This window comes from Chaetodon trifascialis, chromosome 22 (genome assembly GCF_039877785.1).
Source record: "Chaetodon trifascialis isolate fChaTrf1 chromosome 22, fChaTrf1.hap1, whole genome shotgun sequence".
Classification (NCBI taxonomy): domain Eukaryota; kingdom Metazoa; phylum Chordata; class Actinopteri; order Chaetodontiformes; family Chaetodontidae; genus Chaetodon; species Chaetodon trifascialis.
The window spans coordinates 13,439,291-13,456,026 of NC_092077.1; the positions used below are offsets into that span (position 1 = coordinate 13,439,291).

A 16,736-nucleotide genomic window follows, 5' to 3' on the forward strand; every position below is an offset into this window, starting at 1 on the left:
TTTGAATTGAAAGATGAGAACTGTCCCTGGTCCTGAACTGGAACTGTCCCTGCAGCATCTAACATGTCTTTAAAACTGTTTAATTTAAGACGGACTACAATAAAAAAAAAAAAAAAAAATAACGTGTTAATGGTAAAAACACTTCAGCTGCATGTAGAAGACACACAAAAGTCCTCGGCTGCGTGAAAAAACAAGTTCCTCTTCGTATCCGTGGTCGTGATGTCTCATGTTCACCGACAGGAGGTCGCATTTACCAACTTTTTTTTTTTTTTTTTTTTTTAATGTACCACTACATCACCGCATCACAACCAATGGGGTCCCTCACAGCGAACCGAAATGTCAGCGGGATGACGTTGTTGCTGGCGTAAGGCTGCAGTTTGATGGCTCCTACTAAATGAATGCTGTGGGAATGGACGAGCAGGACACACTGCTGGTCAGACAGTGCGCGCTGCTGACCTCCGCACACGTTTGCAGTTTCTCAGGATTTCTTAGCAGATTTTGACCTGCGAGGATTTCAGCCTGCTTGGTGTTTTTCTTTGCAGAGATACGTGTTGGTTGACCTCCCTGACTGTATTCTTTATTATAGGACACGAGTGGTAAGTTGTGCGAAATGTATTGCTTTCATATTTGCGAGTGGTCCGTAAATACATACGAAATGTTCTTGTGCAAAAGCTTGAAGACTTTTTTTTTCTTTCTTTTTTTTTCTTTTTTTGGAGACGCAAGCAGAAGTTGTTCTGAACTATTTATCTTAAAACACAATCTCAGAGTCCTTAAACCACATTTCTAATAAGAGAAGGGAGAAATGAAAGACCAGTTCATTCGCTTTCAGTGTAAATCATCATGTTTAGTTGACTCCATTGGAAAGACAGCGCTTGTGAAAGCAGTGTTGAAACTAAATGCACTTTATTTTACGATCCACTTCACTGTCAGTCCGTTTTTTCTCACTTTCTTTAAGATTAATGCACTTAAATGCCGTTCAAAATCAAATATCTTGTTCAGATGGAGGGGGGTGTTGTTAAGATGTTACAGACTAAATGGCGTGTGGCAAACTTTTTTTCTTCCATCTCCCTCTTCACCTGTGTCGGTCCCAGAGGACACAGCATGCTGTCGTCCCTGAAGACCCTGCTGCTGCTCTCGGTCCTGTGCACGCCGACCTCCAGCCTGTGCCTCCGCCTCTACCAGTCCCGCTCCGATCTCCTGTGCGACGACCAGCTGGCTGTCGGGGTCCGGAGCGACGAGGACGAGCCGGGTTACTCCCCCCTGGACGGCTGGGGGTCCCTCCTGCAGTCGGCGGAGTATCTCTCCTCCTCTTCCTCCTCTTCTGCCGAGTCCAGCCGGGAAAAAAGGACTTCAACTCCCGCAAACTACCGCTTCATGAGCCGGACGAAGCTCAGGGGGCAAATGCTCCGCAACAGCAGCAAAGGGGACCGAAGGAGCAGGCTGACCTTGTCCCTGGACGTCCCGACCAACATCATGAACGTCCTCTTTGACGTGGCCAAGGCCAAAAACCTGCGAGCCAAAGCGGCTGAGAACGCGCGGCTGCTGGCGCAGATTGGACGGAGAAAGTGAACATGTTGGACAAGTTCGATTCAACCGACAGCCATGACCAGTGTTGGCCTCCTCGTTACTCAAATGTAATGAATTACTTCTTATTATAAGTAATGGTGATTTGTTTCTCCAGGGGAAGCGTGTTTTCTTTCCACTCACGGTACAGATTAAAGATTTCTAATATAATTTAGTCGCTCTCATGTGAAAAGTCCTTGGACTCAAAGTCTCTGATAATATGATTTTTCCTCCAATGAAAACGCTGGAAAAAAAAACTCCATTAGGGACAATAAACGATGTGAACTAATTAAACTTTGTGACTAAAAGCGGGATGATGATTCTTCAAACTAAATAAATGACACGTTTGGTTGATAAATCTGGTAAATCTGAGGCAGCAGATTGTTCATGCTCTTATGTTACAGTTTGAGTTAAAACTCAGCCTTTGTGGTGAGAATCGTGCCTGTGTTTCTGAAACTTTGAAGCAGCAGTGACACTAACCTAAATCAAGACAGAACAGAGCAAAAGGGATAAAGTTATTTTACTTGTATCAAGATAATTGATCATTTCAGGCAAGAAGACATGAGACATCTTTTGCATTGGACACAGATTAAATTGTCTTCGCTTTCAAATCTGAAAAGAAGATTTTAAGGCTTTTAAAATTTCACTTTCAACATGGACATGGGTTGCAGTAATGCAGGACTGCTTTTAGCTCAGACAAGCCATTAGATTTTTCTTTTTCAGTGAAATGAATGTTTAATGTGGTTAGTTTGCCTCAGCATCATCAAATTTTAAATCTCACTCTAAACAAGAAGAAGAAAGCAGTTGGCATGATTCATTCTCAGCAAAAGACCAGTGAAATATTTTGTAATCCTGTTGCATAATCATAACATTATTTGAAATATTTTTTTTTTTTCCCATCCTCTTCGCTGCTTCATTTATTTATCTTTTAAGAGGTCTGCTGTTCAGACATTGACATGGGAGCCGATAATGATTCCAGATTCTAGAGTGAAACACAGCACTGACCCTGAAATATTGTACAAACCTACCGCAAGATCATGAAATACAGTAAAATGCAAATGCATGGGAATGTATGTGTTCATCAGATGTCTGTTATTTTTCTACTCAAAATAAAGGATTATTTTTCCTCAAATAAAGCAGATGTAACTAAGTACATTTGCCTCTTTTATATAGATCCACAGCTTTTTGAACAATGGGATCCAGAAAATATTCCCCTTCCTAGGTTAGTTCCTAAGTTTTCCTCTTTTGTCTTTTATTGGCCAGTTTAAGGTGATTATACATATACTGTAGTATGTAAGTATGGATGTACACTTGACCATCAAGTAACGAGAAATTACAGTACAGAAATGTTTTAAAATAAGTTTACAATATATGGTAAAGATTAAAAAAAATTAAATAATAAAAAAAAGGTATATGAAACATCAGTATCAGCATCTGTCAGGCTCCTCTGTGTGTCCATTAAGATGTCAACAAATACGAGGAAACATATTAAAAGGCACTGAGACTGTCATTAACATGCAGTACATCAGTCTGACTTCAGTTAGTATAATGTAGGCGGTTGAAATGTCACCAGTCAAATGCTGTTTAATTTTGTCAGTAGATGAGGAGTTTATGTTTTTCCACCCAATTTAACACTTCAGTAGCTACTGGCTTTTCTCTCCGGGGTCATGCAGTTCACCCACCTGAGACGAGACTCAAGACACAGAGCAATGTCGCCATCTAGCGGCCATTTGACCGAAAGACACCTCAGGTTATGAGTCATCTCTGCAGGTCAGTTTGCTGAGCGCGTTCTCCCTTTTCATTCGTTTGGTTTGTTTTGTGAGATTTTGATGATTTCTCCTGTTGCTCTTTCAGCTTTTTTCGTCCTCCCATACCTTCCCATGCCCTCACTGTCCTCCATAAGGTTGAATTACCAACCAACAGCGGTGCAAAGTGCATTTACTCAAGTACTGTAGTGTTTGAGGTACCTATACTTTACTTGAGTCTTTTCATTTTATGCTACTTTATACTTCTACACCATCACAGTTATGATGTAGTTTAATGGATGAGATAAGGCTTAATTAATGTCACTTGGTAAAATTCACAAGCCACCCAGCAGTGTGATGTGTAGTAAATAAAAAAATTGCCCCCATCTTTACCAGCTGTAACAGTAATTATATATAATAATATAATAAACATAATAACTGAGTAAAACTGTATGTTAATAATTGTTAGTAGTCCTAATAATGGAATTTGTGACTCGTTAATTGGACATGATAAACGCAGTATAGACTGTGCTGTGTAGCTCATGAGCAGCGCCCCCTGCCGGAATTGATGCTGAATGATTCTTGCGTAATTTCCGTTGACGTGGAGTTTCAACGGGAAGACAGTTTTCATTTTGGCTACGTGGAAGTAGCTTCTGTGTTAACCGAGGCAGAGAGCATCTTTTGCCCTCGCTCGTCAGCTTCATTCCGGCATAATGATTAAAAAGTTCGATAAGAAGGACGAGGAGTCTGGTAAGTTTGGAGAGTCATAACTTTAAATAGTGACAGTGTTTGAAAAAGGAAATTTGCGTTTGGACTGACAAGGTGTTTGACGCTTTGGAAGCTAACGAAGCTAGCTGGTTACAGTTAGCCGACTAGCTAAAGTTACCGATAGCTGTCAGGCTAAATTAACCTGGCCGATTACTGTGGCTTGCAGGCTACTTAATATTTATATATTAAGCAGATATTTAAGATTAGTCGTAACCCGATTTGTAGCTGCGTTAAAAATTTTAAACGCTTTTATTGATGTATCAGCAACACCAACACCAGTCCTGCGGTTAGTTTAGCGTTAGCATTGCAAGCTAGGGTAGTGTCAGCTGGATGTTGTGATGATAATTTGGTTTTAACATTTGCTCAAAATGTAGATGCTTGAAACTTTCTGCGGTGATACTTGAATTAAATCGAGACCTGCCTCCAAGTTTGCATGCTTTTTTTGGCTCAGGATCCATTTGTGTTAAGTACATATTAGCATTAGCTTACGTCAACTCTTCGTCCTTTTTCGTGTGTTTGCTTTAAATGAAGTTCATTAAAACAAGAAAATATGGTTTAACGGCACAGACATCTGACTCCACTGTTTTGACATTTAGGAAGTGGGTCGAACCCTTTCCAGCATCTGGAGAAAAGTGCCGTGTTGCAGGAGGTAAAGTCTGCATTTCATATTACTTAATACATGTTGTGCACTTGCATGAGTCAAAACGTATGAATCTCAGAAACAATATCTGAAAACCTGAAATGAAATTAAACTTCTCCTTCACAGGCACGTATCTTCAATGAGACCCCGATCAACCCAAGAAGATGCCTCCACATTCTCACCAAGATCATCTACCTCCTCAACCAGGTAAAACGTTGTTTGACTTAAAAGTAGAACAGCTTTTCATTGGTGTGTGTCGAGGTGGCACCTGTCCACCCATCTTAACCTCTGAACTCTGTCTCACTCCATGTTTTTGTTCAATTAGGGAGAGCATTTTGGGACCACGGAGGCTACAGAGGCCTTCTTTGCGATGACCAGGCTCTTTCAGTCCAATGATGTAAGATATTGTCCATTTATCAAATCAGTCATTAGTTATAAGCATTTCTAGTGTATGTTTGTTGAGTCCAAATATATATTCTCTGACCTTACATTCTTCTTTTTCTCCCAGCAAACCCTGAGGAGGATGTGTTACCTGACCATCAAAGAGATGGCCAACATCTCCGAGGATGTCATCATTGTCACAAGCAGGTTTGTACTATGATGTTAAAGTGTCACCTGTATCCAAATACTGGTACCTCCTCCAAGAGGTGTTGTTCCTTAGCTGATTGGAAGTACCTATGAAAGAGTTTGTTTACATTTGTTGTGTTACTGTAACTGTTCATCATCCAGCAACACCAGGATACATAAAGTGACAGATCTGCCTTTGACGTTGCAGTGTCTAGAGTTATTCCTTGTGTGGTATTTTGCAGCCTGACCAAAGACATGACAGGGAAGGAAGACGTGTACCGAGGACCTGCTATCAGAGCCCTCTGCAGGATCACAGATGTAAGTGCTGCTTCATTTCCTTCTCTTCCTTGACCTTGTCCTCTCATGCAAGAAAAAACATCCTGCCTGTATATATTATTTTATTCTTACAATTAAGAAACTGAAGCACTGTTTGTTGAACTTTCTGTCTCTTTCGCAGACCACCATGCTGCAGGCCATTGAGCGATACATGAAGCAGGCTATTGTTGACAAGGTGCCCAGTGTGTCCAGTTCAGCCCTGGTCTCCTCACTGGTAAATAAATGGCACAGTTTCATATTTTACTTCGAAATCCAGAAACATTTTTTTCAGTTGGGTCTGGATTTCAGTTTATTTTTCTGGTATTTTGTGCTTCTGTGTATTTGAGACAAAGTCGTGTAATTGCATATTGCACCACTGCTGGTGGGTATTGAAATCTTTTCTTTGTGTGTGTCCAGCACATGGTGAAGATGAGCTATGATGTGGTGAAGCGTTGGGTGAATGAAGCCCAGGAGGCTGCTTCTAGTGACAACATCATGGTCCAGGTGGGTAATACAGACATGCTTAAAGACTTCAGGGTTCATGCTGTTTTGAACCATATCTTCAAAGTTGTTTGTGTGTGTCCTGTCCTCCAGTACCATGCCCTGGGCCTGCTGTATCACCTCAGGAAGAACGACCGTCTTGCCGTCACCAAGATGCTCAACAAGTTCACCAAGTCTGGCCTCAAGTCCCCCTTTGCTTACTGCATGCTCATCAGGATCGCCAGCAAACTGCTGGACGAGACAGAGGGCGGGTGAGTGGACCTGCACTGATCTGATGCTCGAGTGGAAACACACAGATAAATGATCTGTTCTCACCTGTAGTGTCTCCGAGTGGGACTAAAGACATGGTGCCAAGTGTAGGGTTGATGTGTTGCCTTTTACAACATTTTTATTCTGCCTTTATGTTCTCAGTCACGACAGCCCCTTGTTCGACTTCATTGAGAGCTGCCTGAGGAATAAGAATGAGATGGTGGTGTATGAGGCTGCCTCTGCCATTGTCCATATGCCCAACTGCACTGCCAGGGAGCTGGCCCCTGCTGTGTCTGGTCAGTAATTTACTCTCACCTCATTCATTTCACATTTCTGCCTGTGTTACTGACAGGGCTGTGAAATATGACTTAAACCTCATGTCCTGATGGAGGTCATTTCATACCCAGATAACACACCACAAAGATATATATTCATATTGCACAGCCCCAGTTGTTGACTGAAGGAACAGAAAGATGTGCTGACTGTTATGATATTTTACCAACTTATGAGTCTCATTGTGAATGTGTTTTTCTTCCTGCAGTGCTGCAGCTCTTCTGCAGTTCTCCCAAAGCAGCCTTGAGGTACGCTGCAGTCAGGACCCTCAACAAGGTACAGCTTCACCCTCCATCCCTCCTTCACAGGGCTTGCTTTACTATATGTAATCACAGATCACTTTAATTGATCAAAAGCTAGTCTTATTGCTGGCCTATTTGGTAATTGCACATGTATTGAGGGCATGATTTCTCAGCTGGATACTTGAAAGATAAAAATAGATTGTAACTGAATGATCTACACTGGTGCTTCCTTTGTCCACCAGGTGGCCATGAAGCATCCCTCGGCTGTGACCGCGTGCAACTTGGACCTGGAGAACCTGATCACTGACTCCAACCGCAGCATCGCCACGCTGGCCATCACCACTCTGCTGAAGACCGGCAGTGAGAGCAGCGTGGACCGGCTCATGAAACAGATCTCCTCGTTTGTCTCCGAGATCTCGGACGAGTTCAAGGTCAGGCGCTTTAGCTTTCATTTAGCTTTGTTTAATTCATGCACAGACACAACCTGCTCAGGTCTTACATTACCCTTGTTTCCACTCCAGGTGGTGGTGGTGCAGGCCATCAGCGCTCTGTGTCAGAAGTATCCCAGGAAGCACAGCGTCATGATGAACTTCTTGTCCAACATGCTCAGAGATGATGTAAGTGGACCATTGACTCGTGGTCCCTCACACTTTGGTCTTTGCCTCATGGAGGAGCAGCCTTATCAGTGATATCCTAACCTGTGCAGAAAACACGCTGAAAAGATAAATGTAGTAGCTTGCATGCAGCATTCAGATTACTTATATCTGGTTTAGGGTGGTTTTGAGTACAAGCGGGCCATCGTGGACTGCATCATCAGTATCATTGAGGAGAACCCAGAGAGCAAAGAGACGGGCTTGGCCCACCTGTGCGAGTTCATCGAGGACTGCGAACACACAGTGCTCGCCACGAAGATCCTGCACCTGCTGGGTAAAGAGGGCCCACGCACCCCCCAGCCCTCCAAGTACATCCGCTTCATCTTCAACCGAGTGGTGCTGGAGAGCGAGGCAGTTCGTGCAGGTGAGACAGAGTGAGGTGGACCACAGCTTTGAATTTTTGATGATTTCACTTATTTTATCCAAACCTTTGACGGCTCCGGAGGCTGACATCTAACATTCGAGCTGAGCATCTGTGTCCTCACCACTGGCACTGTAGCTATTTTCATGGCATTTTATAACCAGTTAAAACATTTATTTCCTCTTCCATCCTCAGCTGCAGTCAGCGCTTTGGCTAAATTTGGAGCTCAGAATGATGATCTGCTGCCGAGCGTCCTGGTTCTCATGCAGAGGTGCTCATTTCATCTATCTGAATGCAAAGAAAACACTGGTTAAATTATCTATGAATATGATTGTGAGAGTCCGTAGATGTGTCATATATCCTGTACATTTGCCTTTTCTCACAGATGCATGATGGACAGCGATGATGAGGTGCGCGACAGAGCGACGTTCTACATGAACGTGCTGCAGCAGAAGCAGAAGGCTCTGAATGCTGCCTACATCTTCAACGGTACAGACACACACTTTGGTTACACTGCCTGGGATTTTGATGAGTGGATAACTGTGTTTGTGGCTCATTAGCGTTAACGTCTCCCCTTTTGTCTGTTGCTCTCAGGTTTGTCTGTGTCCATCCCCGGCCTAGAGAAGTCCCTGCACCAGTACACTTTGGAGCCCTCGGAGAAGCCTTTCGACATGAAGTCTGTCCCTCTGGCCACCACTCCGATCACAGAACAGAAAACAGGTACAGCCACATGACATATTTACTCATCTGCACAGAGTTTCTCTTCATTTTTTATCACTGTCAGGAGTCAGATGGTTAACAGGTGGCAATGTATTTTTTTTCTTCCCAGAAATTGCCCCTATTGCCACCAGCAAACTGCCAGAAAAGTTGGCCCCATCACGCCAGGACATTTATCAGGGTAAGATTGGAAACGCTGTCCGTCCCTTCAAGATGAGTACTGATATTTTGCCTGATACAGTTAATAAAATGCCATTCTTGTCTTTCCTCTGTCTTCATCGACAGAACAACTGGCAGCCGTCCCAGAGTTCCAGGGTCTCGGCCCGCTCTTCAAGTCTTCGGAGCCGGTGCAGCTGACGGAGGCTGAGACAGAGTACGTGGTTCGCTGCGTCAAGCACGCCTTCGCCCAGCACATGGTGTTCCAGTTCGACTGCACGAACACTCTGAACGACCAGCTCCTGCAGAAGGTACCGGCATTATTCACTTAGGTTTTTCCAGAGACCTCTGCGAGACTTCATTTGGACTAGTCATCGTTTATTCCAGGATTTTAGATGCAACAGAAGTGAAACTGAAACACAGGAACAAATTTGATATGAATGCATCGTGTCACTCTTCAGGTCGTAGTGCAGATGGAGCCATCGGAGGCCTATGAGGTGATACACTACATCCCGGCCCCCAGCCTCCCCTACAGTCAGCCTGGTTCCTGCTACACTCTGGTCCGCCTGCCCGACGACGACCCCACAGCTGGTAAGATCACTGGGATGTTACTGGGCTGAAAAAGGGGTTTGAATGGATTGTTAAGTCATAACTTTCAGATCACAAACAGGTTACTCAAAGTCACTCAGCTGCCCAGCATGCAAACACTGAAAGGAGCACCTTGTGCATGAACACGATCCAAAATAGTCACGTTTAATCAGCAAGTTGTGAGAGAGTCAATGTCTGTATATAAGAAGAGTGTGTTTCCATGTCCTCCGTCTGTCCACAGTGTCCTGTACATTCAGTTGTACTATGAAGTACCTGGTCAGAGACTGCGACCCCAACACAGGAGAGCCTGACGATGACGGTTACGATGATGAATACGTGGTACGTGATCGCAGCACATTCACAGACTATCAAACGAGAACGAGTTGTGCGTATTTTCAGCAATGTGCATGATCTTTCTCGTCCTGCTCTCCTGTAGCTGGAGGATCTGGAGGTGACGGTCGCGGACCACATCCAGAAAGTGTTGAAACCAAACTTTGGAGCAGCGTGGGAGGAAGTGGGAGATGAGTTTGAGAAGGAGGAGACGTTTGCGCTGGCGTCTGTACGGACTCTAGACGGTACGCAGAGGCCAGAAATTTAGGCTGAAATAGTGAATGCACTTATTCAGAATTCAGCATTCAAGGCTGAAAGACAGAGGTAGCATTTACACACCATGTTAAACAATGTTTGGTTTATACAATAAGCGAAACCCAGTGTAATCTGTGCTTCTCTTTCACAGAGGCGGTGGGTAACATCATCAGCTTCCTGGGAATGCAGCCATGTGAGCGCTCCGACAAAGTTCCCGAAAACAAGAACTCGCACGTCCTCTTCCTTGCTGGTGGGTGTTGCATGGCGGCGAGCACAGTGTTTGCTCTTTACCAACGTTGTTTTACACAATAAATCATTCAACAACAAATATAAATAGTAGTTTGAATTCAGATTTTAGTGGATTCCCACTTTGATTGGCTCTCCTTCCCTCTCCTCCCCAGGTGTGTTTCGGGGAGGTCATGACGTGCTGGTTCGTGCTCGCCTGGCGCTGGCTGACGGCGTCACCATGCAGGTGACGGTTCGCAGCAGCGAAGAGACGGTCGTGGACGTCATCCTGGCGTCCGTGGGCTAGAGCGCTCACGGTGCAGCTTCGTGCCAACGCAACCACCAGACCCTTCATCTGTCTGAGACGTCACATAGTTCTTCTTCAGAGCTCTAAAATTTAATGTATACCGATATTGTGATGATGCTGCTGACATCAGCCAACCTGACAACCAACCTAAATGTTTTATTACTCCAGTAAATGAACTAAAGTGTTTCTTTATTCTGTCTGCTGTTTTCTTTGCAGTAGGAATATCTTCTGTCAAATCTTCAATAAAATCTGTCAGAGTGCATCAAGTTTCATTCATTCAGTTTTTGAAGACACTTTCTTTTTTCTTACAAAACTAGTTTTATTTGAAGAAAAGTTAACGTTTAGTTAATTCATTGACATCAAGAGAACTGTAGAAAATCATATCAAAATTTCCTCAGAGTGCAGCTGACTGCAGAAATCCACAACCAACAGAAGATAGAGGGATTGAAAACAGTGTCCCGAAGTGATCACACAACCAAAAAAAAAGCTGTCATGCTTCCTCTGAGAGCTCATAAATGAACAGTCTCCATTAGCTTAGTCAATTAGTTGCATTAAGTACAATTAATCATGTCTTAGGTCACATTTGATTTTTTTCCAATGCCAGTATTTGACATTTTAGGGCTTGATGCTGGTAAATTGGCCCAGCATTTATGATGAAATCACTCACATGCAGCGTCTATCCTGCTGAGAATCATCAGGAAAGGTCATTTATCACTTTGAAGTGTTGCAGCAGTACCAAACAGCTCGCGCAGGTTCTTGAACACAGGTGCTGCATTTGGTTCCTCTTCAGAAAGAGTGAATAAAGTTGAAATAAGCGTTGAGGAAGCCAGTGGGATCCTCCAGCTGAGGGTAGTGACTGATGTGTTCATCCAAAATGGTGATTGTTGACCTCTGGACCAGCTGCCTGCAGGAGCAAGATGCATATTTAAGACATGTGACATCATCACAGACAAACGATATCAATACTAGAAGTGAGGAATGATGCTTCAGTGTCTGATTCCTCTGGTGGGTGAGTGGTTTATGCTGCTGACTGTAAATCATTATTTTGTGGGTTCAAATCCAGGCATGGACGTATATTGCAGGATTATTGTTTTCTACACAATGTTGATACCATCTTTTTTTTTTTTTTGATGGATAAAAAAAGGTTTGAGTGCAGATGAAAAGGCACTGAAGAACAAACTTTTGTATTACTTTCATTCTGACAATCGCAAGAGCGAACCCATATTTCTGACTACACGCTATGAAAGAAGATAAACCGATGATGCCTCTGCAATTCTCCTGTGGTCTAGTGGACATGTGTGAGGTCTCATTCTCTGAAGGTTGCAGGTTCAAATCCCACCTAAGGCATTTTTTTATCCCTGAGTTTGTCTTCTCAAACACTCACTGCTGCATTAATGAGGACAACTAGTGAAAACGAACTAAACCAAGTGCGAAAGACGGTGGTTGAGCGGAAAAGTGTGCGCCTCTCAGGTGTGACGTTAACGGTTCGAGGCTGGGCTGAGACTCTGAGGAGACACTCAGGAGCAAATGAGATTCCCAACTGTGTGCGAAACTGACAAAAGATGGTGGGCTGAGTCTCTGCAGAGACAACAAAAGAAGGGGTGAAACTAATGAAAGATGGTGGACAGACTGTGCTGACACTCAGCAAAAAACAAACAAGATTCCAAACTGTATGTGAAAGTACAGAAACATGGTGGCATAACTGAACGCAGTGAATAAACTAAGTAAATGAGATTCCAAAGTGCCATGAAGAGAGCAAATGAAACAGACAGCAATGGTGAAAGTGAAGAGTCAAGCAAAGCAAAGGAAGAATTAAAGAAAAATTGACAATTTTTTGTATTTTTTTGCAAAAAAAGCCCATTTTTAAAGCCTAACATTGTCTTGACTTTGCCCAGGATTCAATCCCACAGTCTTCAGGTGCCTAACCCCTTTCTTTACCTCTACACCACCTCCTTCACATGCAATTGGTAGTGTCAGATCTATTTGACAGAGAGGAGGCATAACAGGTGACCAAAAGAAAAAAAAAAAAGTATATACCTACCAGAAACTCCTCTAAGGCCAAACGCAAAGCCTCTAACTACAATTTCCTTAATACAATACTCATTTTGAACATGCATTTGCAAAGTGAGACCTTTTTCCTGACTTACAGGCAAATCACAGAGAACAGCAGAAAAGAAAAGAATTCAGACCACACGTAAAACCATCCTTTTCTCTTGCACTTCATGCAGGAGATGAGCGTATTACAGGTAATCTGAACGCGGGTTTAAGGATCAGCGGCGGGGGCACTCACTGGTAAAGACGGATGAACTGGGGATGAGGGTTGACTGGGTCCAGGGGGCCGTAGATCATGTGCACTGAAAGACAAAGAGGGATGAAAAGATGGAGGAACGCTGAGAAACGTGAAAGAAAAGTGTCTTAAAGGAGACACTCCTCGGCTCCTCATAATTTAGCTGCAGCACATGGCAGTCAGCATGCTCAGTTTGGAGAAGCAGAGAGTAGCACCAAAGAAAAGGGCTCTACTACTCCTACTATCTACTGCATAATACACTGACTGTGTATAAGCACCTCATACAACCCCACCTCAGAGAACCTGAACTATTCCTTCAGCCTGTGAACTCTTACAAAAAGGTATAAAGACAAAGCAGCGGCTCTGTGAGGCTGTACTTTGAGCTAAATGCTAACATCAGCATGCTAACATGCTCAGCAGGTATCATGTTTTCAATGTTGACCATCTCAGTTTAGCAAGTTAGCAACATTTTCTAATTCGCATTAAAGTGCTGCAAATTGAGAGCATCATTAGCTTTCAGGTAGTTGGTCATACTGGACAAATTAAACGGTGGGGATATTTCAGTCTGGGCCGAAGAGTTTTTGGTGCAGATATAATCTGATATCTTGCAGGATGCTACATTATACTTTTAACCGTTTCACCTTCACCTCACAAACCCTGGCTCGAGCCTCAAGGTCTGTGTCAGTAGCACACATCCCTCCCCCCACCTCCCTCTCCTGAGCTCAGGATCACAGATGGACTGCAAGGCTTCTCCTCGTAGGCTAAGCAGCTTTGCATCAGTGGCCCTCTGGCCGAGCTGCTGGGTCACTACACCTTAAGGAAGTGCATGGCCTCCACAGAAAAGCTTCCTCTCTCATTCATCAACACGCACATCACAACGTCTGACGAAACTGTGAACTCACATGGGACGAAGGTGGAAGTGAGCGCGCCCACCCATCGCTCTCTGTGTTTTAATCTCTGGTTGATGTACTGCAGGATACTAAGTGAGAGGGAGAAGACAAACATCAGAAATGACAGAGATGAAGAGCAGGAAAGATAATTCAACTCAAAGCAAGCAAACACACACACACACCTGTCCAAAACTAGGTTTCCATCGTTGTAGCGTAAACCCGTCCACATGTCCCAGAACTCAGCGTCTGTGGGCTGCGTGTACGGACCAAACACTTCTCCAATCCTGCCAGTCAGCAGAAAACAACACCAATCAAAAGTCTATTCATGCACGAACACACAGTCTCCCAGTTTGGACCAGTACCTGGCTCTCTTACCCCTTTTGGAAGATCATATAGTTGGTGAGACGCATCAGAACTGGAGCCAGAAAACTGGAGTCCTTCAGAAGCTATTGGAGACAAAACAACCCAAAAAAATCACGTTCAGCTTTTTAAAATCTTCCACAATTCCACACGAGCTGAAACACAGGATGAGGAAAACAAAAGGTGACTTACCGTCTGCAGCAGCCGTGGGTAATGTGTTTCTGGGAATAATCCTGTTGGAAAAAAAACTGACTGTGACTTCAACAACAGCACGATCGCATTTGGGTAAAATTATGGTGCTAATTCAATTATTTCAGTGCAGGGCTGCAACAGATGATTCCCAGAACACAAGGTGACGTCTTAGAATGACTTGTTTTGTCCCACCATCAGTCCAATAAAACAAACAAATTTACACAACTGATATCGAAAAGATAAAGGCAGAAATTCCTCACAGTTCAGAGGCTGGTTTATCCTTTTACTCCCTCACAGATTACAGGATATAAAATCCCTGCTGTGGGTGCAGAAAAGGCACGAGCAAAGAACAGAAACGGCACTGTACCTCCATTAGAAAGACACAGGCTGTTGAAGGTCAGGTGACCTGTGCGATTTTGGTCACTCCTGGTTTGTTGGCAGGGCAGAGGAACAACGCGGGGGGGGGGGCTGGTTAGCAATACATCATTTTACACTGCTTTTGACAGTTTGGATAAATACACCGCCACACACACACACACCTGTACAGCAGCTCCAAGGCCACAGTGTCTCCATAGTCGTGGGACACCAGATTCACACGCTGGTTGCTCAGACCCAAGTGAGCCACCAGGGCCTCCACCACACTAGCCTGCTCGAAGATGGAGTACCTGTGGGGCCGCTGGGAGAAAATGAGTTCTGGGTAAGTGAAGAAACAGAGCATCGTGCAGGAAATATAAGAAACATGAACTGAGCTTCATGATAAACACAAATCTCATGGCACTGTCACTAATTCGACTCACTGGCTTGTCACTGAAGCCAAAACCCAGGAAGTCCAGTGCAATGACTCGATGGAAGCGCTGGGTGAGCGGCTCCCAGATCTGTGTGGAAAAAACACACAAGTTTGGGCTCTGGCTGGTTCACATTACAACAGGTGTGTGTTGATCAGCGGCCGAGCGCATGCGGCGGGCACCTTGTTCCAGTCGTAGCTGGAGGTGGGGAAGCCGTGGAGAAGAAGGACGACGTCGGAGCTTCCCAGAGCACCATAGGAATCTGGTTTGGAGGCAAAGAGGAGGAGTCTTGACCTCAGAAACAGCAGCTAAGAATCCACAGGGTCCATTTAGTAGCTGTTCTTGAGCTTTCTGTCATATCACATGATCATCCTTTAAGTGCATTTTTACACCAGCAATGATTAGAAGTCCTTAAAGGTGCAATATGGAAGAACTGCCCCTCCAAACAAAAAGGGGCAGCAGATCACCAGAGTAACTACAAGCTGCTGCTAACTGGAGCTGATGTCGGCTCGTTAGCTCAGCTAGCCGTGCAGCTAACTGTGGTCCTATTAGCTGAGTACTGAGGGAGAGCTGGTGTTGTTTACACCATTAGCACAGGAGCTTTGGACCACCGGGGGAAGTTTTCAAGACCTTGTCAGACCCGGGACAGCAGGGGGGGACTCTGACTCCAGGGACGACAAAAACGGGACAGGTTCACAGGAGAGGAGCCAGGGGGAGGTTAGACATTAATAAGCACCCACCCACCTGCTGATGAAGACCATGTGATATGACTGAAAGCTACTAAATGGATTACCCAGTCCAAAATTACTCCACTCCGACCACCTATGGAGGTAAATTAAGCCCCCCTCACCTCTGTAGAAGATCTGCCTGCCCCTGAAGTCGAAGACCTCCCCGGCGTTGTGCCACTTCTGCAGGGCAGGTGACAGCTGAGGGGGCGGGATGTGCAGGTAGACGGCTACCAGTGGGATGCAGATCAAACCCACATGAATCCACCACTCTCTCATGTTGAGCTCAGCGGTGGGGGAGTCTCATTCCTGCCTCTGGGAGATGGCGACAACAAAAGACAACATTGTTCACGGACAATCCCTGCAGGTGATTGATCATGAATGGAGGCGTGCTCAGAGGCTAACTGCACTGCAGACTGTAATACAATATGATAAGCTAATATACATCTGTGGGGGGTTTGATGACAAGAAACGGCCAAGAAAAGCCAGTGCAGACGACTTACACCACTGTCATTCTAATACAAATAAAACGTAATTGTAAGTTAGCTAAAAATGGTGGATTTCACGGGAGAAAGCAACAACTCACGAGAGCCAAACACCTCTACCGTTAACTCTCCTCCGCTAATACTGCTTATACTACTGTGCTAGTTATATGTATTACGTTAATGTCACACGGTAGCAGTTTCCAGAACTTACAGAAATGCTGCGACCTGTCACCGTCACTGTCAGACCTTCGCCCTGTGCTCAGGATCCATAACTGCAGAATACATTCCTGTGAAGCGGAAGGGAAAGACGGTTTGCAGAGAGGAGAAAAATAGCAGACGTCTCGCTCGTTTCCTACTTCCGGGTTCCCAAACTTCCACACTGGGCAAAGGAAGCAGCGTACTTGATGTTGTTGGCGTTAGTCGCCAAGAAGACGAAAGCAGCTCAGTCATCCTTTCAATAGACAATCTTTGTTTGGAGAGTGACAGGTAAAGACCCG

The 16,736-nt window shown here is 44.5% G+C and overlaps 3 protein-coding genes across 4 annotated transcripts; 2 read left to right on the forward strand and 1 right to left on the reverse strand.

The window, feature by feature from the left end:
• The first annotated feature begins 323 nt into the window (after positions 1–323).
• Positions 324–2,998, forward strand: ucn3l (urocortin 3, like). Its single transcript, XM_070992091.1, has 2 exons — positions 324–596; positions 1,092–2,998. Exon 2 carries the CDS (start codon positions 1,102–1,104, stop codon positions 1,567–1,569), a length of 468 nt encoding a protein of 155 aa, XP_070848192.1. The 5' UTR covers positions 324–596; positions 1,092–1,101; the 3' UTR covers positions 1,570–2,998.
• A 908-nt stretch (positions 2,999–3,906) lies between these two features.
• Positions 3,907–10,777, forward strand: copg2 (COPI coat complex subunit gamma 2). Of its 2 annotated transcripts, XM_070991905.1 has the most exons (24): positions 3,907–4,058; positions 4,673–4,725; positions 4,843–4,923; positions 5,042–5,113; positions 5,225–5,304; positions 5,526–5,601; positions 5,741–5,833; positions 6,016–6,102; positions 6,193–6,350; positions 6,511–6,644; positions 6,890–6,957; positions 7,166–7,354; positions 7,445–7,540; positions 7,697–7,940; positions 8,133–8,208; positions 8,323–8,426; positions 8,532–8,657; positions 8,767–8,835; positions 8,940–9,121; positions 9,272–9,401; positions 9,640–9,737; positions 9,835–9,973; positions 10,135–10,233; positions 10,385–10,777. In XM_070991905.1, the coding sequence occupies exons 1-24, from the start codon at positions 4,022–4,024 to the stop codon at positions 10,513–10,515; spliced, it is 2,622 nt and encodes an 873-aa protein (XP_070848006.1). In that variant the 5' UTR covers positions 3,907–4,021; the 3' UTR covers positions 10,516–10,777. The 2 variants fall into 2 exon arrangements, with proteins under 2 accessions (XP_070848006.1, XP_070848007.1); XM_070991906.1 differs by lacking the exons at positions 9,640–9,737; positions 9,835–9,973; positions 10,135–10,233; positions 10,385–10,777 and adding an exon at positions 9,481–9,591 and having other exon boundaries at positions 3,922–4,058; positions 9,272–9,417.
• A 45-nt stretch (positions 10,778–10,822) lies between these two features.
• On the reverse strand, positions 10,823–16,697 carry mest (mesoderm specific transcript). The gene is made up of 12 exons (XM_070991907.1): positions 16,451–16,697; positions 15,880–16,069; positions 15,212–15,291; positions 15,042–15,119; positions 14,784–14,920; positions 14,612–14,670; positions 14,245–14,285; positions 14,068–14,138; positions 13,875–13,976; positions 13,705–13,781; positions 12,806–12,869; positions 10,823–11,419 (listed from the first exon to the last, which is right to left on the reverse strand). Exons 2-12 carry the CDS (start codon positions 16,031–16,033, stop codon positions 11,302–11,304), a joined length of 981 nt encoding a protein of 326 aa, XP_070848008.1. The 5' UTR covers positions 16,034–16,069; positions 16,451–16,697; the 3' UTR covers positions 10,823–11,301.
• Positions 16,698–16,736: the final 39 nt, after the last annotated feature.

What these genes read in the sequence shown, in the direction of transcription:
- ucn3l (XM_070992091.1), top strand. Translation starts at nt 1,102, where the DNA reads ATGCTGTCGTCCCTGAAGACCCTGCTGCTGCTCTCGGTCCTGTGCACG.
- copg2 (XM_070991905.1), top strand. Translation starts at nt 4,022, where the DNA reads ATGATTAAAAAGTTCGATAAGAAGGACGAGGAGTCTG. An exon ending in TAAGAAGGACGAGGAGTCTG is followed by an intron (nt 4,059 to 4,672) that starts GTAAGTTTGGAG and finishes TTTGACATTTAG; the next exon opens with GAAGTGGGTCGAACCCTTTC. An exon ending in GTCATCATTGTCACAAGCAG is followed by an intron (nt 5,305 to 5,525) that starts GTTTGTACTATG and finishes GGTATTTTGCAG; the next exon opens with CCTGACCAAAGACATGACAG.
- mest (XM_070991907.1), bottom strand. Translation starts at nt 16,033, where the DNA reads ATGAGAGAGTGGTGGATTCATGTGGGTTTGATCTGCATCCCACTGGTA. An exon ending in GCCTTGGAGCTGCTGTACAG is followed by an intron (nt 14,671 to 14,783) that starts GTGTGTGTGTGT and finishes CCAACAAACCAG; the next exon opens with GAGTGACCAAAATCGCACAG. An exon ending in ACCCACGGCTGCTGCAGACG is followed by an intron (nt 14,139 to 14,244) that starts GTAAGTCACCTT and finishes TGTCTCCAATAG; the next exon opens with CTTCTGAAGGACTCCAGTTT.